Source organism: Zingiber officinale, chromosome 5A (genome assembly GCF_018446385.1).
Source record: "Zingiber officinale cultivar Zhangliang chromosome 5A, Zo_v1.1, whole genome shotgun sequence".
NCBI lineage: Eukaryota > Viridiplantae > Streptophyta > Magnoliopsida > Zingiberales > Zingiberaceae > Zingiber > Zingiber officinale.
Window position 1 is genome coordinate 127277247 of NC_055994.1, and position 24471 is coordinate 127301717.

The window sequence follows — 24471 nt, forward strand, 5'->3', positions numbered from 1 at the left end:
TGTTAAGTTCCGCAGGCGATCCAAAATTTAATTTAAAAGAACACATGGTAGCTAGGAAAAAGGTTCAGACCTTTGTACAAAATTTTTGTACAGTGGAACCTCTAGGTTTTCCGAGTAGCAACCATCAGGTTGTAGGGGATATAGTTGCCTTCCTCATATTGTATGTGGATGACATACTACTCATTGGGAAGGACATCCCTATGCTTCAGTCTGTCATGACCTGGCTAGGGAGTTGCTTCTCAATGAAGGACTTAGGTGAGACATCCCGTATTCTAGGGATACAGATCTATAGAGATAGATCTAAGAGATTGCTTGGCCTAAGTCAAAGTACATATATTAACAAGGTACTCCTTCGGTTTGCCATGCAGAACTCCAAGAAGGGATTTCTGCCGATGTCACATGGCGTGAGTCTTTCGAAGACTCAAGGTCCCTCTTCTAGAGAGGAGAGAGACCGCATGGATCAGATCCCTTATGCCTTAACCATAGGATCTATCATGTACGTCATGCTATGTACTCGACCTGATATTTCGTATACTTTGAGCATGACGAGCAGATACCAGTCAGATCCAGGTGAAAGTCACTGGATAGCGGTCAAGAATATTCTTAAGTACTTAAGAAGGACTAAAGAATATTTCTTGATATATGGAGGCAATGATGAGCTAGTTGTAAAGGGTTATAGTGATGCTAGCTTCCAGACCGACCAGGATGATTATCGATCGCAGTCAGGGTTCGTATTTTGCATTAATGGTGGTGCTGTGAGCTAGAAGAGTTTGAAGTAGGACACAGTAACTGATTTTACGACAGAGGCCGAGTACATTGCTGCATTAGAGGCAGCAAAGGAGGTAGTTTGGATCCGCAGGTTCATCACTGAACTTGGGGTGGTTCCCAGTATCGCTGACCCTATTGAGCTCTATTGTGACAACAATGGAGCTATAGCACAGGCGAAGGAACCTCGCTCACACCAGCAGACCAAACACATACTACGGCGCTTCCATCTCATTCGAGAGATTATCGAGAGAGGAGATGTGAAGATATGCAGAGTACCTACAGAGGCTAACATCGCAGATCCCTTGACCAAGGCTTTGGCACATAGAAAGCATGATGGTCACACTAGGTCATTGGGGCTTAGAGCCTACCCTGATTGGCATGATACCACTGTTGGGTTTTTTGGGCCGCGAAAATCGCTTTTCGCGTCGCGAAAACCCCGAAAGCCCCAGTCACCGGATCCGTGCGAAATAAAAACTTTCAAAAAATATGAGTACGAGTTTCTAAACTTCGATCTACAGTAGATCTACAAAGGGGAAACTTTTTATACCTTCGATGCGTGCCCTTTTCGTATCCCGCTCGTCCAAAGAGATGCCGGATCTCTAGTTGTCAAGGTAGACAACTCTCTATGTGTATCCACACGAACACACTAGATGGAGAAGACCAAACAAAGGTGTGCTAGCACCTAGGATGTTTGGCCAAGAAGGAGGAGAGGGAGAGGAGAAGGAGAGGAAGAAGATGATGGAGTTACCAAATGACTTGAATGAAAAAATCAATTTTTCATCCACACTAAAGTGGTCGGCCACCCATGGAGAAGTGTAATCTCCTTTCTCATTTAATGTAGCCATTAAAAGGGAATTTGTAACCTCCATGAGGTGGCACACACGTGTGCTAGCCTTGATGATGTGGCACATCATCATTGGCAACTTAATGCCAAGTCACAAATGATGTGGCATAAAGTCAAGTCAAACTTGACTCTTCATCTTCCTCTCAAGTCAAGTCAAACTTGACTTAATCTATCTCATGGTTGATCTAATCCAACCATTTAATTCAAGCCAATTTAATATAATGAATCTAATTCATTTAATTAAATTGATTCAATGAGTCATAATCTAAATTAGACTCATTGAACGCATAAATCAACTTGAGTCCAACTCAATTAGCCCAATTAGGATTACTCTTAATATAATTTGATTCATCAAATGAATCTAATCCTCTTGGTTCATCATATGAACCTAATCTCCATCTAATTGTCCTTAGTGTGTGATCCTATAAGTTCTTGTAACGTTGGCAATGCCCCTAAACCCATTTGGGAGCATAAGTAATGAGCGGTATCTAGCAACACATCATTACTACCCAAGTTACAAGAATGTTGAGATCCAACATCACCTTGTGACTACTAATTGTGACTCCTCACAATATATGACAAGTGTCCTTCTATCCAAAATATCTAGATTGATCAGTGTGAGGCATAGACCGTGTCATCCTCTGATCAAACTAAATCTTGAACTCCAAGTAGACTCATTAAATCAAATGAGCTCAATATCTTATATTGACTCATTTGGGCATGGTCATGCACTTCGTGGTCTCACTCTATCAAGAATATCGATGTCGCTCCCGTCATATAGGAGGGATAGATCCCATCTACATCACTCACATCCCTTTGCATAATTCGTTACATACCCAGTAATCGCCTTTATAGTCCACCCAGTTACGGGTGACGTTTGACGAAACCAAAGTACATAACTCCTTATGTAGGGAACCATGGTGACTTCAGGTCTAAGGACTAGTAGTCATACTAATAGCCACATGAGAAAGTATATGACACTCATATAACGATCCATGATACTTTTTCATGGCGGGTCATTCAGTATACATTCTCCAATACATACCCATGTGTCAACTTGATATCTCTATATCCATGATTTGTGAGATCAAGTCATCGAGTTGACCTACATGCTAGTCTTATTGCATTAACATTGTCCCTGAATGTTAATACTCGACTAGGAATGATTAAGAGTAGTGTTCCCTATATCATCTCACTATCGGTTCAACTAACCGATTGATATAGGTGAGAACCTTCTACTCAAGGACGCTATTATACTTAGTTTATTTGACACCAATACAAGTAAGTATAATAACCAAAACAATAAATGCCTTTATTTATATATAAGAATATGATACAACAAATCCATAATACAATCATCAAATGATTGGCTCTAGGGCTCTAACTAACAATCTCCCACTAGCACTAGTGCCAATAAGTGTAGGCTCTAAGCCCCAATGACCTAGCGTGACCATCATGCTTCCTCTATGCCAAAGCCTTGGTCAAGGGATCTGCGATGTTAGCCTCTGTAGGTACTCTGCATATCTTCACATCTCTCTCGATAATCTCTCGAATGAGATGAAAGCGCCGTAGTATGTGTTTGGTTCGCTGGTGTGAGCGAGGTTCCTTCGCCTGTGCTATAGCTCCATTGTTGTCACAATATAGCTCAATAGGGTCAGCGATACTGGGAACCACCCCAAGTTCAGTGATGAACTTGCGGATCCAAACTGTATCCTTTGCTGCCTCTGATGCAGCAATGTACTCGGCCTTTGTCGTAGAATCAGCTACTGTGTCCTGCTTCGAACTCTTCCAGCTCATAGCACTACCATTAATGCAAAATACGAACCTTGACTGCGATCGATAATCATCCTGATCGGTCTGGAAGCTGGCATCACTGTAACCCTTTACAGCTAGCTCATCATTGCCTCCATATATCAAGAAATATTCTTTAGTCCTTCTTAAGTACTTAAGAATATTCTTGACCGCTATCCAGTGACTTTCACCTGGATCTAACTGGTATCTGCTCGTCATGCTCAAAAGCATACGAGATATCAGGTCGAGTACATAGCATGACGTACATGATAAATCCTATGGCTGAGACATAAGGGATCTGATCCATGTGGTCTCTTTCCTCTCTAGAAGAGGGACCTTGAGTCTTTGAAAGACTCACGCTATGTGACATCGGCAGAAAACCCTTCTTGAAGTTCTGCATGGTAAACCGAAGGGGTACCTTGTCAATATATGTACTCTGACTTAGGCCAAGTAATCTTTTAGATCTATTTCTATAGATCTGTATCCCTAGAATGCGGGATGTCTCACCTAAGTCCTTCATTGAGAAGCAACTCCCTAGCCAGGTCTTGACAGACTGAAGCATAGGGATGTCCTTCCCAATGAGTAATATGTCATCCACATACAATATGAGGAAGACAACTATATCCCCTACAACCTTCTTGTAGACACAAGGCTCATCTTCGTTCTTGATGAAACCAAACTGTTTGATTGCATCATCGAATCGAAGATTCCAGCTCCGAGAAGCTTGCTTTAATCCATAAATGGACCTATATGCAGCTTGCATACTCTGCTAGTATGTTGTGGATCTACAAAACCCTCAGGTTGTGTCATGTACACATCCTCGAGTAGGTTTCCATTCAGAAACGCGGTTTTGACATCCATCTGCCATATCTCAGAGTCACGGTAAGCTGCAATAGCAAGCATGATCCGAATGGACTTAAACATCGCTATTGGAGAAAAGGTTTCATCGTAGTCAATACCATGAATCTGCTTGAAACCTTTAGCTACCAAGCGACCCTTATAGATAAGTCCATCCATGTCAGTCTTTCTCTTAAAGACCCACTTACACCCAATGGGTTTTACCCCTTCAGGTGGATCAACCAAAGTCCATACTTGGTTGGTGTACATGGATTCTATCTCGGATCATATGACCTCTAACCATTTCTCGGAATCTGGTCTCATCACAGCTTCCTGATAGGTCGTAGGCTCATCCTCTATGAGCATAACGTCATCATGGTCAGACAAGAGAAATGAATATCTCTCAGGCTGACGACGTATCCTATCAGACCTGCGAAGAGGTATGTCTACTTGAACTGGTTGTTGTTCCTCAACTCTTTGTGGAACAACATCATCCACAACACTTTGTTGTTCCAGTTCAACTTCCATCGAGGCTTCAGTGCTATTGTTCGCATCTTGAACTTCTTCAAGATCGAACGTGCTCCCACTAGTTTTTCTAGAAACAAAGTCCCTTTCTAGAAAGATTCCAGTCTTTGCCACAACTATCTTGTGTTGACTGGGAATGTAGAATTAATATCCCTTAGTTTCCTTGGGATATCCAATAAAGTAGCACTTGTCGAATTTGGGTCCTAACTTGTCTGAGACTTGACGTCGAATGTAAGCCTCACAACCCTAAATCCTCATGAAAGACACCTGGGCATCTCTTTCAGTCCATATCCTATATGGTTTCTTTATCACAGCCTTGGATGGAACTCGGTTGAGTATAAAAGCTACCGTGTCTAGAGCATAGTCCCAAAGGTATGTCGGAAGATCTGTGTGACTCATCATAGATCGTACCATATCTAATAGGGTACGATTCCTCCTTTCGGATACACCATTCCACTGTGGTGTTCCAGGAGGAGTGAGTTGGGATAGAATCCCACACTCAGCTAGGTAGTCACGAAACTCATGGGTAAGGTATTCTCCAACTCGATCTGATTGAAGTATCTTAATACTCTTGTCAAGCTGGTTCTGTACTTCATTCTTGAATTATTTAAATTTTTCAAAGGATTCTGACTTATGTGTCATTAAGTACATATAAACATATATACTGAAGTTATCAGTAAATGTAATGAAGTACCTATAATCGCCTCTAGCAGTGACATTGAAAGGACCACATATATCACTATGCATAAGTCCTTTACTTCATTTCAAAAAAATTTAAATAAAAAACAAAATACAATGCACGAATGTTCCATTATATGTAGTCCTGCATAAGGATTTACATAATTTTATCCTATTTTTTATAAGAAGTATTGATCAGTAATAATTTGACTGTTGTCCAAGACTAAAAATTTTTACTGTTTTTTTTCCAATTTCATCCCGTGCGTTTGGTTAAAAAAAAAAAATACTTTCGTTATTTTTATTATTATCAAACCAACATCTCATATTAAAACATTAATTAAAATCATTATAATATAAAATAAAACTATTTTAAATAGTTTTAGTTAAAATTACTTTAAAATTAGTTTCAAAGCAAACATTCAAATGACAAACTAATGGAAGAGTTCAGTCGTTTTTTTTCGTCTCACGTGAAGTGAAACCAATTACTAGGCTGCCTACCGTCGACAGTAGAACCGGACCAAGACCGACACATTTCAAGAATTTTGATCGACTCGAAGTTTAAGTCGGTTTAACGAGTAGAACCGGACCAAGAGCGGTTCACTTACCCGAATGATATTATTGATTCGAGCTGCTCCTTCCTTCCGCTTTCCGTTGCTTTCACTGAGCTTGAAGCCCACTCGAACGACGAAGCCGTTCAGTGAAGGAAAACAAAAGGACGAGATGTCGAGCGCAGGTCGGCTGTCGGGGGCGTGCCTCAAATGCTTGCTGGTGACCTTCGCCGTCACCTCAGCGCTGTGCGTCTCCGGCCCCGCCCTCTACTGGCGCTTCAAGAAAGGCTTCGCCACCGCCCGATCTCTCTCTACCTCCTCCACCCTTCCCGGATGCGCCCCTTGCATCTGCGATTGCCCGCCGCCGCTCTCTCTCGACGCCGTCGCACCTGGTGATCTCTTCTTCTTCTTTTTTTTTTTTTTTAATTCCTCCCTTGGTTTATCTTTCTTCAATACTGATCTGGGTATTGTGGTTGATCCGATCCATATTTTTCGTAGTTAGAAGGATGGATCTGGTCAAAATTGGAAAATTTTGATAATTAGGAACTGTCAGTGACTGGGAAGATATGCTTCATCCAAATTTGCTCGGTTTCAGATTTGGCAAATTTTACTAATGCATTGTATATGCAATTCCTTGTAGGCGTATGACATTCTATCTCATCTATAATTGGATTTTTGCTTCGTTGGAGTTTTCGGGATTGTCCAATTTCGTGATACAGTATGCGAATTACTAGGACAGGCAAAAAGCGTGTGTCGTTGAAGGGTAATTAGGACTAGATCCTATAAATAACAAAACGAGAACATACATTAAGATGGTATTGGGAATTTATAATCGCCATTTTATCAACTTGTTTTCTAGGGAATGTTATGTGTTTTTATTTCTGAAACTAACCTAGTCTTTGACATTGCATTGTCACCCCGCACAAATTTACCTTTTTCTAATGCACTTATGAACGTTTCATACATACTTATGTTACAAATATATTTTGAAGAGTGTGTCCCGTTGCCCTTTGATTGGTCTCGTTCCTTTATAGCAAAAAAAATTATGACTCGAGATACATAATTTGAGATTGAATATGATTTTGCCTAATCCATGAAGATGTAATAGTTCTTCTTGTAGGAGAGATAAGCTCTATTAAGTTAAATTTCTGCCCCCTCTCTCTGACCATGTTTGAAGAATTCTTCCCAACCTCCCTAACCTGCTACTGCTAGACAGAAGTGTCCCTGGATTGACATTCAATCTCATTGAACCCAGAAAAAACTGGTCAAATCCATTTCATAACATTCTTAACTTAATATCCTTCCACTATGTGGATTATTGTTCATCTGAAAAGTCTTCCATTCAAGTAGCAATTCAACATGATTCATGATTTCATTTAGTTGCCATCAACTTAAGCCAATCCCAAGAGGCTCCATACTTGCAATAAAGTTAGCCGCTTTTAGCCTCCTACTCATTATTCTGCTGAGAAATTTCATTTCTCATTGACAATATAACAGTCCAACAATTGATTCCATAAACAGCAAATTCAAATCAGTCGTACAAATATGCTTCAATTGGCCTCCATAGGCTACCATCTCTTGAACATTTCAGTCATTTTTTGGGAGTTTTGGGGGTTTTCACTGTAAGATAAAATACATGGAAATAGAACTTCTATCCGGTGTAGAAAATCAAGTGAATAACTGATCTAGTGAGTTCATCCAAATCCGAGCCTGGCATGGCAACCTATTATATATCCTTCATCCTCTTCCTGAAAAATTACTCTTAATATCTATCCTAGTTATTGAAGAGAATTAGTTACCTTTTAAATGCCATGAAAGCCTAGATCGCCAACATTCATTAATCGCCCAACACTCAACATCCACAGGTCTTCCATCATTTGAATCTCTCTTTCTCATGAAAACCCAACCAAATCCCACTTGAAGTTAAACCCTTCTTGATAAGAAATTTATTAAAAGTAATTCCATCACTCTTCAATCGATTATTAGAGCATGTTGTTTCTCTCTGCTTCTCAATGCCCTGTTTTGGAGATATTTGAAGTTGCCAAATCATGTATGAAGTTTTACAATCTAGAATTTTACCCCACATGTTTGTTGTTTCATCCAACTGTATGAAGCTTTGTACAAGTTCTATTCTTGTTCAATGTATGAAATTGTTTATTTGAAGTTTATAAAGGATTCTACTGCATTCTATTTCTTGGTACTAATGTAATTTTCCTTTTTTACCTTTTTCAGGATTGTTGAACCTCTCTGTGACAGGTAAAGAAGCATTTGTAGTTTGTTTATTGACATTGAAGCTATATTATGGTGCCAAGTTTTCCAACTATATTTTGTAGTGAATTTAGGCATGGTGGCTGGTTTCTCCTTTCATTTCTTTTAACTTTCATTGTGTTCCTTCGAATATCTATAAAACCTAGGCATGTGTGTCCAGGGATAAAAAGCATCTGGTGCAAGAATAATTATTTTCTAACTCCTTTTTATGGAAACATGCAATGATTGGATAAATCATGCCTTTGTTCATCCATCTTTATTATTCTGATCAACGAATTTCCAGATAGGTTACTATGAGCTTGAAAGATGTTGCACATGCAATTCCTGTTCCATATTGTATTCTTTTATCATGAAGATATGGTTTTCCAGAATGATTGAGATAGAATTCAACCAACAAGAGTAAGAACCACCATCATCATCTCTGAGACTCACCTATCTTGTCAAACAGCTTGCTGTTGTAGGACTAGAATGTTCCAAGAAATATTTCTGATTGGATCTTTTATCCAAAAGCTAGTAACTTCTCTGAAGGTTCGGATCTCACTACTGGTTTCTTATCTTTCCAAAACTAGCTCAGATTGTGTCAATGACCTATGATATATAAGTATAGTCTGACATTACCAACCTAGTCAATGACATATTATGAACTGAACCAGTAAGTTTCTTGCTCAAGTCAACCTCAAAACGACCAGTTTGAGTCATTCCTATTCATCTATTATATTCTGGTGGAGCATAATCAACTCTCTTCATCATCGCAGTGTGTGAACAGTATGCAAATTGATACTAACAACTGTCATTTGTACAAATTAGAGTCAGCTACATGCATCCCTCTTGAATATGATTACAGCAGTTGTTAATCACACCTTCATGGACATTGTTTGCCCTACGGGAACTGAGTTTATATTAGTTGATCAAACTGAACTCATATTTGATTAATGGTTTTATTTCAACATGTCAAATTAATAAGAGTTTTGAATTGGTTGACAATGGACAGAGAAGAACATGAATCTATTACAGTTATATCACATATGGATTGGAATCATTTGATAAAGATTCATAATTAGTGGCTGTAGTTTCCTTACTCGAAATAAAAATAAAAATAAAACAATCCTTTGTGCTTATGGTGATTGAAATAGATTACTGAGGCTTCTGCAGACACTCAAAATTCTTCCCAGAGTGGAGAAACTGAATGATAATGCAGTGTTGTATTTCTGAAGTAAACAATAGCTGTTTTTAGACAATATATTGCATATTTCATTTATTTGCTTTCACTAGTCATTTTCATTAACTATTGGCACGGTTATCCACACATTTTGTGGTTCTTGATCATGTTTACATCCACCTTTGCGAATGTTATCAGCTATGGTTATCTAACACACCCCTCTGCGTTGAAGATTGTGGGAAAAATGATCCTGAGCTCAGCAAGGAGATGGAGAAGCAGTTTGTGGATCTCCTCACAGAGGAAGTGAAGCTACAAGAGGCTGTTGCTGAGGAGCATGCTCATCACATGAATGCAAGCCTTCTCGACGCCAAGAAATCAGCGTCTCAGTACCAGAAAGAGGCTCAGAAGTGCATTGCGGCAACTGAGATATGTGAGGAGGCTAGAGAACGAGCTGAGGCATCCCTGAGGAAGGAAAAGAAGACAACAGCTCTTTGGGAACGACGAGCCCGTCAACTAGGGTGGCAAGCTGCATGAGCCAAGTTTTCAGTAACTGCTCCAGAACATCGCTCGGTGACAGTAACTGCATAAAGCGGACTATTTAGAATCAAAATATCAAAATATCAAAATTTGCAAAATGTAGAGTTCAATCAGATTCAGTTAACTAACATGAAGACTTGTTATTTGTTGTGTATTTGATTAGTTATTAGTTGGATTTGGACGTGTGTTATCTTTACAAGGAACAGGAAGAAATCTCCTAATCATTATTAAGGTATTTGAACCGAATCTTCATTTGATTCATGTTAGTATTTATCGCCTTTTGCACCAATTAACCGGTCGAATCGATATCTGGTTGAAACTACTGATCCTTTCCCGATCTAGCCAGCCGGTCGGACTCTGGCGGTTTATTTTCCTTGGCCTCGAATTAAACCGGGCGTAGGCGTTAGAGGTTGGCGGAGTTACCAACTCCATCGGTTCGGCCATCGATTTCAACTCTCCGTGATAGAAGTTCTCGTCCCGGAAACGCGAAGCAACCTTCGTTCTCGCTTACCCTCGCCGCTTCGATCAACGCGTCGATCTTGCCGTCGATCTCTGGTGAGCGGGCATGGAGGCGTCCTCATGGGACGCCCTTAGGAAACAGGTGCCCTGACTTTTTCAGATCCCTTGTAAAATCTTATCTGCTCGAGGTTTGGGTCTTGATCGGATTACGAACGTCTGAATTGTTTTTTTTGTTTTTGTTTTTATAGACTTCGCTCCTTTTTATTCTGCTAACTTTGTCTTGAACTGACTGTCTGATCATGGATCCGTAAAATTTTGATTGCTCTGGATTTGGATTCCGTTGGTAGGACATGTGGGCGTCTTATTCGTTGTGCCTAAGATCTATTGTTAATTGTTTTAGTTTGCCTAAAGGCCGTTTTTCATCAATTTTGTTAAAAGAGTTTTCTTTATTACATCGCTTTGAAGTTGAAAGCATGGAAGCTTGCTTCAGATCCTCGAAATGTTTAGGCGACTTAAATTCTTAGTTGCTACTATCTCACTGTATCATGGAATAAATATATTGATGACATATAATATGTAAGAATAAGCATTTAGTACCTATGATAACTCGGATCAGCTGTTACCGCACAAAATACAAATAATCTATCAAGTTCTTTTTACTCCTACCGTTCATGTTAATAATTTTTTTTTATACATTTCACTTTTCTTAATTATGATTTCCTGTTATCCATATTTGAATAAGATGCTTGGGAAAAAGCTTATATTGAAGTGCATTTTGGACAATCATAGAAATTATTCTAGAAAAAAAGTAAAAAGACCTTTGGCGACCAGAACTGATGAAGCATGATGGCTATATGGAGGCTAATTCACAATCTTATGAACCATAATTAGTATTTTAAATTTATTTTCTATATTTTAGTGATGAATGTTTGACTTATTAATTAATAAAATAGTCAGAATGTGATCTGGTAGTGATATGGTCTTTGACTTTGGTCCCACTCTATTGGGCAATATAATGACTGTGTCAGCATGTAAAGAACAATTAGGTGCACAAAGCTCCCGTCAGTGCAAGTCCATAGAAGGGTCGGACTACATTGGGTCTATTGTACCCAATACAAAAAACAACACTGCCATATGCAAAAACAAAAAAAAAAAGGAAGAAGAAAAAGAAGAAAATGGAAAAATGATAACAAACTATGTACCAAGGGAAAAAAAGGTGTGTATGTCAAACCATTGTCTATTGATGCTTTATTTGATATATATGTTGATCTTGTATTTTTAAACAATTGACTTTGTTTGATGGATATGTATATCTTGTATTGTCGTTATTAGATGCTCAATGCAAGATGTAGATGGTAACCAAAGAAATTTTATTTGATGATTTATTCTTTGCATAGAGCTCAATGCAAGGATAAAATTTATGGAGCAAACGCCATTAGTTAGGTTTACAACGGTTTTCTGTAGTTGTGACTAAGGGCATCCACAGTGGTTAGAGCCTATTGAGAGCTCTTTCGTTGTCATATCTACGCCACATCAAAAGTTAAAAACCTCACACCCCTCTCCACTATCAAAAAACCTCTCAACAACTTCTCCATGGGTCTCACACTTTTCATTATATATATTTCATTATCTCTCCTTCATATTTACATTTTATATAATTAAATTTTAATAAAATTTAAATTCATAAATAAAATTGTTAAATTTTAATACAATTATTAAAAAAAATAATATTAAAAAAAAGCAAAAAGTCGAAGATCGGCTCCATAACCATGGAGCCGCTTCTTCGATTAAAGGGAAAAACCTCCCTCCACTATGGAGGGAGCTTTTTCCCTTGTTGCCCGCTCACAGTGGGAGCTCTGAAGATGCTCTAATTGTTTCATGCACGATAAGCAAAATTATCTCACTTTACTCACGTATGGCCAAATATAGTGCTTTAAGAAACACAAAAGTTTCAAAAAGAAAAAAGAATGAAATATGCTAAACATGGCATTCATGATCCTTTCAGCAAGAAATTGCTTTATTTTCCTGGGGAAGCATTGAGATTGTGCACTTTCTTTGTTATTTTTTGAAGTTGTCAGTGAATTAAATTATCTTCATTTAAAACTTTAAGAAGTTACTTATGATAAAACATGTCAGCAGATTTATACAAGATACCTTTGTTTCCAGACCATACATTTCAACAACTTCTAGAGGGATTTTTCTTTTCTCCTTTTTTGTTTACCTATAGAGTTGTAAATGAACTAAACGTTCGTGAACAAGCTTTGTATTCTTCTTGGTGAGAGCTTGTTTATGGACATACGATATGTACGAATTAATTAAACGAACTTGAACACTCATTAAAATAAATTAACAACCATAAATCCATATGTTTAATTTGTTAATATTCGTGAACAAAGATTGTGAACTATTATGAACATATTCAGTAACAAAACATATTCTTAATCAAACTATAGAAATATAATTAAATAATTCACAAAACAAACAAACAAATTTGGAACATCAAGCTTGTTGACAAGCTTAAATTAAGAGAGTAATAACATCTAAATGAACAAAGCTTGGCTCATGCTTGAACCAAGCTCAAGCTCAAAATAAGAACCAAACTTGGCTCGGTCATTTTAGCAACTTGTTTAATTTTAGGCTCGGTTTTGATCAATTACCTTACCAAACAACCCTGAGCAACACAAAACTTGATTTATGTCTGGGTTCATGATAAACTACATGGCCACTACTGAACTCATTGGTATTGAGCCACTGTCAAACTTAAGTACATTATCAAGGAACCCAAGGGTACTCAGTTCTCCATGATTCAAGAGGGGACATCTATATCAAATGTCACTATTATTTTCTATTCCTTGCCTTGCGTAATTATACTTAGGAGCATTACCCTTTAACATTATGGGTATATATTTTCATTTACTATCTTTCTAATTATGAATTGTCTTAGTTCTTGGTTCACCTGGAAAACAACATGAATACAACAACAACCAAGCCTTTTCCCACTTGTATGAATCCTTTTACGCCATTGAGTTCTATCTCCTACTATATCATCATCTATATTTAAATAAATTTTATCTTATTTTATTATTGTTAACTAAGTCTTTTTTGGTCTTCCTCTTCCTCGTTTGATATGCATGTTTATCATAGTTTCACATCGTCTAACTGGAGCATTTATTGGTCATCTAAATACATGTCCGTACCATCTTAAATGTGTCTCTCGGAGCTTTTCCTCAATAGATGCAACTCCGACTTTTTCTCTAATGCTCTCATTTCTTATTTTGTCCATCCTCGTATGTCCACACATCCACCTTAACATCCTCATCTTTGCAACTCTCATATTTGCTCATGTGCTCGAGTTATAGCCCAACATTTAGCTCCATATAACAAAAAAAATTATATCAAAAATACTACCAAGAAAATGAACAGTAGTAATGAGATGATGCACAGAAATTTTATTTTCTCTAGTGATATTGTATTTTATTTGGTGGAGATAACCTACCTCAATTTGTCGCTACAAGTCAATGTCAGCATGTAAGGTTAGCTTGTGGATTAATTTCAGTTTGGGGCTTGTTTGGCAATCATGATAGACAATTTATGGTTATTTCTTAGGACAATATTTTATGATGGGTATAAAGACAGAATGTCCAACCATTATGCATTTTTCTCCTTATTCAGTAGATACATTTCTTTCTTTTTGATAGGCAAGGAAGCTTGAAGCTCAGTTGGATGAACAGATGACCTCATATCGTAGACTGGTTTCATCAAAACCTGAAGGTTCGGTAGCCGCTTTGGAATCTGGAATTGAACATTTACTGAAGCAACTCCAGCAAGTCAATTTGCAAATGCAGACTTGGGTATCTTCCGGAGGCTCTCAGATCATTTCCCATACATTGACGCGACATAAAGAAATACTACAAGATCTTACTCAGGTACAAATATATTACTAATATTTTTTTAGTTTGTAAAAGGTTTTGCAAAATTTTTAAAAATAAGATTATGGTACACAAAAATTGTAGCAATTAACCTGCCATTTAATGTGGGATCTTTCAGGAATTTTATAGGCTTCATTCTGGCCTTAGAGTAAAGCAAGAGCGATCATCGCTTCTAGAATTTAGAGATTATGATAGAGCAAAAGCAGACATGGAAGATGGTGCTGATTCTGCTGAACACGCTTTACTTAAAGAACAAGCAACTATAAGTAGAAGTTCAGGGCAGGTGCCATTTCTGTCTCATCACTCCATCTCAACTTCTATGTATCCCCTTTAAATCTTATTTTACTCTATCGTATGGATTCCATTTTAATCTCCATCCATATTTTCCTTTTTGCTGTAGTCACATATGAGCACGTAATTAGAACTTTCATGAGCCTACTCTGGATGTATTTTACTGGATGCAGGCAAAATTACTAAAAGTTTGGTGTCAAATAACATGAAGTAAATTGTTTATTCAGGTCTTGATTGTAAATACCTAACCGAGTATCTAGAGTATCTGTTCAATTCGAACCCACTTTGTCCAATGTTGATTTACCACGTACCATTATAAATATTGTTTTTTGTGAATGCAAGTAACAATGTCTTAGTTTTGTGTCTAACTTGATCCACTCCACCTCATACAAAAGGTGGGGCAAAGGAGAGAAGTTAAATCTCTTCTCCGCAACACTGCCATCCTCATTTGCATTAAAAAAAGTGTTGGCCGTAGGGAATGAGATATATATACAAAGAAAGTTACTTCTATGAATGACGAGGTCAATCATTTTGAAGGATTGCAGAGTGCTTCACAGCATAATAATTTAGAAGTTACTAACAATTCCCAGGTTTTATAGTCACATTTAATCCTGCTCATTCACATATGAACCAAGGATTCCAAATACGACGGTAGATTGCCCATCCATGCAAAGAATTGCCTCAAACATCATTAGCCTGGAAATTATCTTTTATATTAAGTGATTAATCCTCTTATTCATTTAACTTCTAATTGCACTCCATGTTTGCCTTACTGCAGATGGATCATGTGATTTCTCACGCCCAAGCTACTCTAGGAACACTTGTTCTTCAGCGTTCCACATTCGGTGGCATCACCACAAAGATCAGCAATGTCAGCAGCAGACTTCCTACGGTATGCTAATACTATATGGGATGGACACACTCTTTTTTTTATTTTTATTATTATTTTATCAATACAATTCATAGCATCATATAATCTACCTTTGCCTTTCTCTGCAGGTAAATCACATTTTGTCTTCAATTAGAAGGAAAAAGTCTATGGACACCATAATTCTCTCTCTCGTCGCTTCTCTTTGTACATTTCTCATGTTAATTTACTGGTTGTCTAAGTGAAAGTAGTCGTTAACAAATGAAGCCTGTTAAAAAATCACCATTATGTACTTTATAAAGTTTTTCATTTATACCATCAGAACAAATCTACGTGAACACTCAACAGGTTATCGGTTTGACGGTTTTGTATGTAACTTACAGGTACATTTGAGTCTGTGTGTATTCAGTAACTTGCTATTTTATGTGATTTTAAATACTGAAAATTTGAAAGATCCAATTCAGTGTTTTAAGTAGTATTTTTATAAAACCGGTTTTATGGGTCAAATTGACAGCCGGTTCCAGCTTTTTCTAGTTGATTAGGATTGGACTGGAAATTTACTATCGATCTAACTGGATCCGTTTGCCTGCCTTCTGGTTTTACGTTAATTGGTTGAGTCGGTCCGTCTGACTGGTATTGAAAACACTGATTTTTAAGAACTTTATTGTGCAAAAACATATTAACGATAAAGTATATACTGATCTGATGCTCTTTACCATTTTCATCTTCATCTTCATGTTTGTGAGCTAGTTGCTGCCCTAATTACCATCACAAAGTTCTCTTGAAACTCTCTTGCATTCTTTGCTCTCTTACTGTGGACATAATACCACAATTAATCATGACTTCTATGATGAACCATTAGAATAGCAATATTACAAGTTTAATCAACGACTGATCGCAACTGAATATTGTGAATCTTGAATTCTTGACAACCTGTGGTTATTGATGTGCCAATTCTTGACAACCTATGACCAGTGAAGAAAACATAATAGCTTTACTGCATGTGTTGATAGAAACAATCACTACACCGACAGAACATAATTTGGATGGAGATAGTACCCAGAAAATGCCATGCAACAGCATAAATTAAAAGCCCAAGTAGAAGAGTCTCACATCTGAATAAATCTTCCAAAAAAACCTCTTCCATAATGATTCTGGAACTCAATCAGAGGCACGGCACGCTTGATGGCGAATCACAAATGTCAAGTAGCTCAGGGAGCTTCTTTTTGATATGGGAGAGCAAACCTGTCCATGAATTTTTTATCAGATAAGCATAAACAAGAGAGCAGACACGATTTGTTTGGTCCATAATTTTTTCGACTTCAACAACTCCATCACCCGAAATCTTGGAATCACCCTCTTCTCCAAGCTAAACAGAAGTAACAATGGCTGTTGGACAACGAAAGAAGGCTGATAGCCAACTTCCTTGATGAAGAACTCTATCTTTCTCCGCATGTTAGGTTGAGAAATATTCAACAAAGTTGGCTTCTTCCTGATTGCAGTGAAGAAGTCTGACTCTGACAAGCCAAGGCCCGACAATAATTTATGTTTGGCTTCCAAGGTTTCTTTGCTGATACTCTGGAGAATGACGAGTAACAATGGGAACATTGGAGATTGTCAGGGCACCCCCAGCACGTCGGCTCTGCCGACCAAAGACTGGAGTGAATCTAGATTCTGGGCAAGGAACTCAGGGCGGCTTCTCATTGCTTGAGACGCCTTCTCTTCGGAGATACCGCACACACCCATGAAAACCTTGAGATTGGGAAGGATTCTTTTCTTGATACTGAAGCCGAACACACCCATGAAAAACTTGAGATTGGGAAGGATTCTTTTCTTGATACTGAAGCCGAAGAACCATTTTTCCTTCAAATGCCTAAGAAGAAGCTCCCTCGATCCAAACAGACGATCCCAGAACTCCAACTTGGGGACGCATCAGGATGTGACAAACTGAAACTCATAAATACCAAAAATACTAAAATTATCTTAAATATCATAAAAATAAAATTATTAAAAATAGCAAAAAGATCTTCAGAGGCTCCAAAAAGGACCTAAACGGTGTTTTTTGGATCCAAAACTTGGCGATTACGGGTTCCCAATGATAAATATAAATCTTTGAATTCTGCGTGTCTAAGCACTAATAGAGCCTGATTATGTGCCCTAAGTCAAAAGTTATGACATCCAAAACACATTCATGAATCTCTAAACAACCAAATTCATGAGTTCACAAACCGAATATTAATAAGCTCGAACTCAACTCGATAATATTTTTAAGCTCGAAAGCATACTCGAGTTCAACTCGTTAACTTAATCGAATGAACTCAAATAATTTTTTTTTTTTGAACCGAGAACCGAATAGTTTGCAAGTGGCTTGACTCATTTACACCGAGTTAATAAAGTAAACACAATGGAGCTATGCTCATGATTTTGCAAATGAAATCAAGGCTTTGGCTTTCAGCGTAGACATATTTCATGAGGAACACAATAAACTGTGTTGAAAGATGAAAATTGTGATGCAGATATCCAAATTGTAAGTACATGTTAGCAAATGACACATGGTAGCATTATGCAATCCTCCTTCCAAGTCAAACAGGATGATTCAATCTTGCACTCTGATCAAAATTATGGTAGGTTTACGGCTTGAATTGGGATGCAGGGAAGCAAACCGTAAAGATTTGCTACTTAAATCATGTATGATCGCTGGAAATGGAGAAATTTCTTCTACTAAAACGCACTAAATTCCAAAACATTAGACTACCATACCCTTTCATCTTCATGTTTGTGAGCTCGGTGCTGCCTCAAATACCATCACAAAATTCTCTTGAAACTCTCATACCATTCTTTGATCTCTTTCTGTGGATATAATTCAAGGATTAGTCATTACTTCTTGAATGAACCATTAGAATAGCAATACTACAACTTTAAAAGACAATGATCAATGTCAACTGAATATAGCAAAAATCTTGAATTCTTAACAAGTTATAGTTATTGATGTGCCAATTAAGAATCCAGATTTTCAGTGTTTTTGAGTTGTCGAATGTGTGACTGATGTGAATTGTAAAATGCTTAAATTTGAGCAGGGTAAGTTGTCCGATTGTGACCCGAGATAGTTGAATGTGCCAAAGTATAGCATCAAAGTTTTTTTTTTTTAACTGTCATAAAAAAAGATGAGTTTGAAGGTTAATCAAAATGCACCAAATCAAATCCATAAATTGTGTTTGTCTAAGCTATTTGGAAAATTCATCAAATTTCAATTAGTCTTCAGCTATCAACAGAAAAATCATACTGAAAGTTGATCAAAATTCAGCAAGTCAAATCCTAAACCTGTGCTTGTCCAAACTATTTAAGCAATTGCATTTGGCGACCTGAATTTCATCTCCATTGAAGCTGATGTAGAAATAAATCTCTAGTAATACACATTCTTTGACCTCCTTCTACATGTAATGTTTTCTAACTATTATAAATTAAATCTACCTAATTTTATGGATTGTATTGTTCAAAAAGGCATCCTAGGAGGTTTCAACATAGTAGTTCCACCTAGTGGCTAGGTGGCTCTTTTAAAAAGGGGCCCAGGCAGAGACCTAACCAACTCAAGATTTTTTTTAATAAGTTGTTTGTTCATTTGACATTAGTTAACTTTTCTAATTTTAATATTGCAATACAACACTAATTATAAATTTATTTTATATTTTATTGTAATTTAAATTTATGACTATGAATTATTAAATTTTATGTTTTATTGTAATATTAAATTTCTTAATTGAAATGAAAAATATAAAATAGTTTATTGGTTATGCTTATTATTTAGTGTTTATTTATAAATTATAATCTGTTATTTTTGTGATTGCAAAAATTATCTTGATAGATTAAGGATTCAGTTGTTCTATATAGAAGTTAATATTAATCATTCTTAATTTAATATCCTTATGCCTATGTTAATAATTTTAATGTCAACTTCTTAGACGCTAGGTAGTTGGCGACCACCTATAACTTAGAAACATCGTTAATCATATTCAAAGGTGTTCAGATAATCTTAATATGTTTTCTCTATTATTTCCTCAATGGTGTTTTATTTAATTTTATCTATTCTAGTATCTTTGTGCATCCCTCTTAGAATTTCATATTGCAACATCAAATTTTTGTATGTGTTATTCTTGTACCTTCAACTCAAATCAATTCAACATATCTATATTCAGTTCAACATATCTAACTATAGAGATTTATAAATTGGTTTTGCACATCTTCATACCATATTTTCTCTCCTAATTGCTCCATAATAGTAGTATTTTTTTATTTTTACATTTTACTGAACACGTGAGCAAATTCAGTATTACTCATTTCACGTATCTAATTTTAAAACTCCAAAAACACGTAGCACTTTTCCATTATACCCCTCTCTTCTTTCCAAATTCAAAATTTTGCTCTACCCATTCAAAAAATAATTACTATTAATTTACAAAGTCGAATTCAAATTTGAAGGCATGGATACATTAAGAACATTTTCAAGAGTACATTGGTTTTGGTTTGAAGTCATTCGGAGTTCTCTAAGTCCATCAACCAGTGTTGGTTAGTGACATTATCCTAGGTCTTATAATGAGCTTGTCATAAATCTTATTAAACCTTAACGAGTTTAAAAATTCACTGCTCACAATTTACATTGTTGAATTCAGATGATTGGTATTGATTTGAAGTGTTTTGGAGTTCTCTAGTCCATTAGCCACTTTTGTTGGCAAATAAACTTAGAGAACACCTAATTACTTCAAACTAAACCAATTATTCTTACAAGCCTCCTTAATGTATCAATGTCCTCAAATATAAATTGAACATAAATTAAGAGCAGTGAATTTTTGAATGGGTAGAGCAAAAATTTGAATGTGGAAAGAAGGGAGCGGTATAATGGGAAAGCACTATATGTTTTTGGAATTTTGAAACTTAAGTACGTAAAATGAGTAATACTGAAACTTGCTCACACGGTTCAGTAAAATGCCTATATCTATGTAGCCATTTCAAAATTCTCCTCTCCTACATCAACTCTTTGTATGTGGTATGTCCTAATTGTTTAACATTCTAATATATCAAGGCATGTTATACCATATTTCTTTAAAAAAGTCCCATCGGACCAAAGAGCCACACAAAGATAATATATGACTTACAATGCTTCTTTTCATCTCAGTCGCTCTTTCTTCAAATTTTCATTAATGTCACTTTCTTATTGAATTTCAAGTCCATCCATCCAAACTATTTTTTTAATCTTTAATTTTTGTGAATTATATCATATATTCAATATTAGATCTGCTCAACTTAAAATTTTTTATTTCTAAACTCTCTCTCCACAATCCATACTTTGAGTTAATCTATTAAAACTCTCATCAGTTGGATCAAATATCATTTGAAAGCAAATGCACCAATTAGGTTATAGAATTTCACAATTCAGTCCTAAGGATACAATTATACAAATGCAGAAATGCTCCTATGTAGTATAACAAAATTGTCATTTGCTTACTTTGTGATAAATAATTGCAGATAAGAAAAGCAAATGAGAAACATAAGATAGCAACTAAGCTTATCGTCTAAGGAAACTGTGAGAATTAATTTATGGATCTGAATCAACTAAGAATGCAAAGGATCATCTTTGTTTCATATTCTACTGAACATCTTAGAGCTTGTTAACAGAAAAGAGACTTATGGAACTTCACAGTTGGGTTACGTACTTATAGAAACAACAGATTATAGTTTTGGCACCAATAGAATGTTACACCATAAAAAATGCTTTTATCACATCCAATGTGCCACAATTAGAGTACCTTTCAATCCTAGTGGAAGTTGATTGCTAAATAGGTACTTTCTAATGACTACATAGACTGCAACTGTTTAATAGGCACAAAAAATTGAATGTGAAGACAATATGTTGTTGATGCCAATGCAGAGCCTTCAAAGCAAACATTCAAATGGCAAACAGATGGAAGGATTCATTTGGTGATACACCTAGGAAAGCATACCCAACAACACCTGAATAACTTCTACATAATGAGATCCATAATTATGATTCATGATAAGACTCTCTCTAAACAAACTCGCCATTCATTTATTATGAAGAAAGGTTATTGACCAGTTAACTATTTATAATAGCTATGACAGGGTGTTTAATAGAAACAATCACTAGTTAAATAAAATGAATTTTGATGCAGATAGTATCCAGAAAATGTTAGGAAAACAAGATCAATTGAAAAGGCACAAATAGATCAATGCAGAATATATTGTTGATTTATCTATTAGCTAAGGAAGAGTCTCGCACCTGAATACATATTCTAAAAATATCTTTTATAGGGATTGCTAGAACTCAAAATTAGACGGACACCTCCGTTGACGGCAAGGAATAAATGTCTACTAGCTTAGGGACCTTCTCTTTATATGGAATCACAAACTTCTCAATGAACTTTTTGTCAGATAGCTTCATATAATAGAAGAAATTCCCTTTTGCAGTCCATAAATTTTCGGACTTCAACAACTCCAACACCTGAAACCTAGGAATCACCCTTTTATCCAAACTAAATAGCAGAATTAATGGACGTTGAGTTATGAAGGAAGGAGAATAGCCAACTTCCTTAACGAAAAATTCCATCTTCCTCTGTAGGTAAGGTTGAGAAATAGTTAACAAGGTTGGTGTTGTCCTGACTGCAGTGAAGAAGTCTGACTCCGACCAACCAAGGCTCTTAAAAAATTTGCTTTTGGCTTCGAATTTTTCTTTGTCGATACCATAAAGAACAATAAGCAAGAGTGGATACATTGGAGATTGTCGAGGGACGCCCAGCTCATCGGCTCTTCGGACCAAAGTCTGGAGTGAATCTAGTTTCTTGGCAAGTAACTCAGGGCGGCTTCTCATTGCTCGAGACGCCTTCTCTTCTGAGATACCGCACACGTCCATAAGAAACTTGAGGTTGGGAAGGATTCTTTTCTCAACACTGCAGGTAAAAAACCATTTTTCCTTTAAACGCTTAACAAGAAGCTTCCTCGATCCAAACAGACGATCCCAGAACTCCAACCTGGAGACGACAGAACGGATGCTATAGTGGAGGATACGTGGATATGATGTAATTATCTCTACTAGGTCGGACTGCGAGATTCCCGCGTCAAGCCAAGATCGGAACTTTGGCTCCACCTTTACGCAGACACTTCTGGGGTTGACATTGATAATCCTCTTGATGTGGGAGTCGGTGAAGCCCTGGGACTTCAAGAAGTTGAAGAAGTAGTCGGGTTTCTTACTAGATTTGAGATCTGATAAGGAACGGGAGACCTTGGATGCCTCGGCGGCAGATAAACCCCAGGAATCTACTAGGTACTCGACAACGGAAAAAGGTTTCAGCGGAGGAACTGCGGAGGCAGCGGAGGAAGAAGAGAATAGGTTACTGGGTCGGAAGTGTGCCGGGATACTACGGCTATGGCGGCGGATGACGAACGCCAGCATCGCGGCGGCGCAGTTTGAGTGTTTATCGCACGGAGAAGCAAAACCTAATTACGCAGAGAAAAGTGACTTTTTTGCTGTGAAGCTGACACGTTTTAATATAAATTTTATTGGGCGAAAAATAGAAGGGCGTTCCAAATTAAATCAAATGGACGCTTTCCTATCATTTTATCATCGATTCCGTATTATTGTAGAAGCTAGTTACATACTAATTTTTATATGCAATAAATATTATGGAATCTATATATTTATTTTACTCGCTGAAGTTGAGGATGATTCAATCTGCACTCTGATCAAAATTATGGTAGAAACGGCATGAATTGGGATGCAGGGCAGCAAAGCCACAAAGATCTGTTATTCAAATCATGTACGATGACTTAAAATGGAGAAATTTTTCTCCTCAAACACACTAAATTCAAAAATATTAGACTACGATACCCTTTTCATCTTCATGTTTGTGAGTTCGGTGCCGCTTCAAATACCATCACAAAGTTCTCTTGAAACTCTCATTACCATTCTTTGCTCTGTCTCTGTATATAATTCTAAGATTAGTCATCACTTCTTTGATGAACCATTAGAATAGCAATACTACAACTTTAATAGACAATGATCAATGGCAACTGAATATTGCAAATCCTGAATTCTTAACAAGCTATAGTTTTGACGTGCCAATTATGAATTCAGGTTTCCAGTGTTTTTGAGTTGTCCAATGTGCAAATGGTGTGGATTGTAAAATGCAAGTTTGAGAAGTGTGAGTTGTCCAAGTGTAACCTGAGATAGTTGAATGTGCCAATGTGTAACATCAAAGTTCATTTCTTTTCTTTTTTTGAACTGTCACTAAAAAGACAAGATTGAAGGTTAATCAAAATGCATCAAATCAAATCCATAAATTGCGTTTGTCTAAGCTATTTAGGAATCATCAAAATTCAATTCTTCTTCAGCTATCAACAAAAAATCATAATGAAAGTTAATCAAAATTCACCAAATCCAATCCTGAGGCTGTGTTTGTCCAAACCAAATCATAATGAAAGTTAAGCATTTGCATTTGGCTACCTTAATTTCATCTCCATTGAAGTTGATGTAGAAATAAATCTCTAGTAATACACATTCTTTGAACTCCTTCTACATGCAATGCTTTCTAACTATTAAAATTGAATGTACTTAATTTTATGAATTGTATTGTTCAAAAAGGCAATCCTAGGAGGACAAGAGTTGTTCCACCTAGTGGCTAGGTGGCCCTTTTAAAAGGGGGCCCCAGAAGAGACCAACCAGGTGGAATAAACAAGTCTAAGATGATAAGTTGTTTGTTAATTCGGCATTAGTTAACTTTTCTAATTTTAATATTGCAATAAAACACTACTTATAAATTTACTATATATTTTCTTGCAATTTAAATTTATCGATATGAATTATTAAATTTTATGTTTTGTTGTAATATTTAATTTCATAATTGAAGTGAAAAATATAAAATAGTTTATCAGTATTATATGTTTATTATTTAGTGTTTATT

At 36.6% G+C, this 24471-nt stretch overlaps 3 protein-coding genes across 6 annotated transcripts; 2 read left to right on the plus strand and 1 right to left on the minus strand.

The window, feature by feature from the left end:
- Window positions 1–6071: 6071 nt before the first annotated feature.
- LOC121981670 lies at window positions 6072–11972 on the plus strand. 2 transcript variants are annotated; one of them, XR_006111903.1, is made up of 5 exons: window positions 6072–6383; window positions 8224–8247; window positions 9651–10187; window positions 10302–10556; window positions 11452–11972. XR_006111903.1 is itself a non-coding variant. In XM_042534306.1 (3 exons), exons 1-3 carry the CDS (start codon window positions 6164–6166, stop codon window positions 9950–9952), a joined length of 546 nt encoding a protein of 181 aa, XP_042390240.1. In that variant the 5' UTR covers window positions 6072–6163; the 3' UTR covers window positions 9953–10207. The 2 variants fall into 2 exon arrangements, 1 of the variants encoding a protein (XP_042390240.1); XM_042534306.1 differs by lacking the exons at window positions 10302–10556; window positions 11452–11972 and having other exon boundaries at window positions 9651–10207.
- LOC121981669 (Golgi SNAP receptor complex member 1-1-like) lies at window positions 10418–15961 on the plus strand. Of its 2 annotated transcripts, none has more exons than XM_042534304.1 (5): window positions 10418–10556; window positions 14113–14340; window positions 14462–14626; window positions 15413–15526; window positions 15634–15961. In XM_042534304.1, exons 1-5 carry the CDS (start codon window positions 10521–10523, stop codon window positions 15745–15747), a joined length of 657 nt encoding a protein of 218 aa, XP_042390238.1. In that variant the 5' UTR covers window positions 10418–10520; the 3' UTR covers window positions 15748–15961. The 2 variants fall into 2 exon arrangements, with proteins under 2 accessions (XP_042390238.1, XP_042390239.1); XM_042534305.1 differs by having other exon boundaries at window positions 10481–10602.
- A 516-nt stretch (window positions 15962–16477) lies between these two features.
- On the minus strand, window positions 16478–23054 carry LOC121981671 (transcription termination factor MTERF15, mitochondrial-like). Of its 2 annotated transcripts, XM_042534308.1 has the most exons (4): window positions 22543–23054; window positions 21795–22461; window positions 18263–18352; window positions 16478–17449 (listed from the first exon to the last, which is right to left on the minus strand). In XM_042534308.1, exons 1-2 carry the CDS (start codon window positions 22962–22964, stop codon window positions 21846–21848), a joined length of 1038 nt encoding a protein of 345 aa, XP_042390242.1. In that variant the 5' UTR covers window positions 22965–23054; the 3' UTR covers window positions 16478–17449; window positions 18263–18352; window positions 21795–21845. The 2 variants fall into 2 exon arrangements, with proteins under 2 accessions (XP_042390242.1, XP_042390241.1); XM_042534307.1 differs by having other exon boundaries at window positions 21795–23053.
- Between the last annotated feature and the right edge of the window lie 1417 nt (window positions 23055–24471).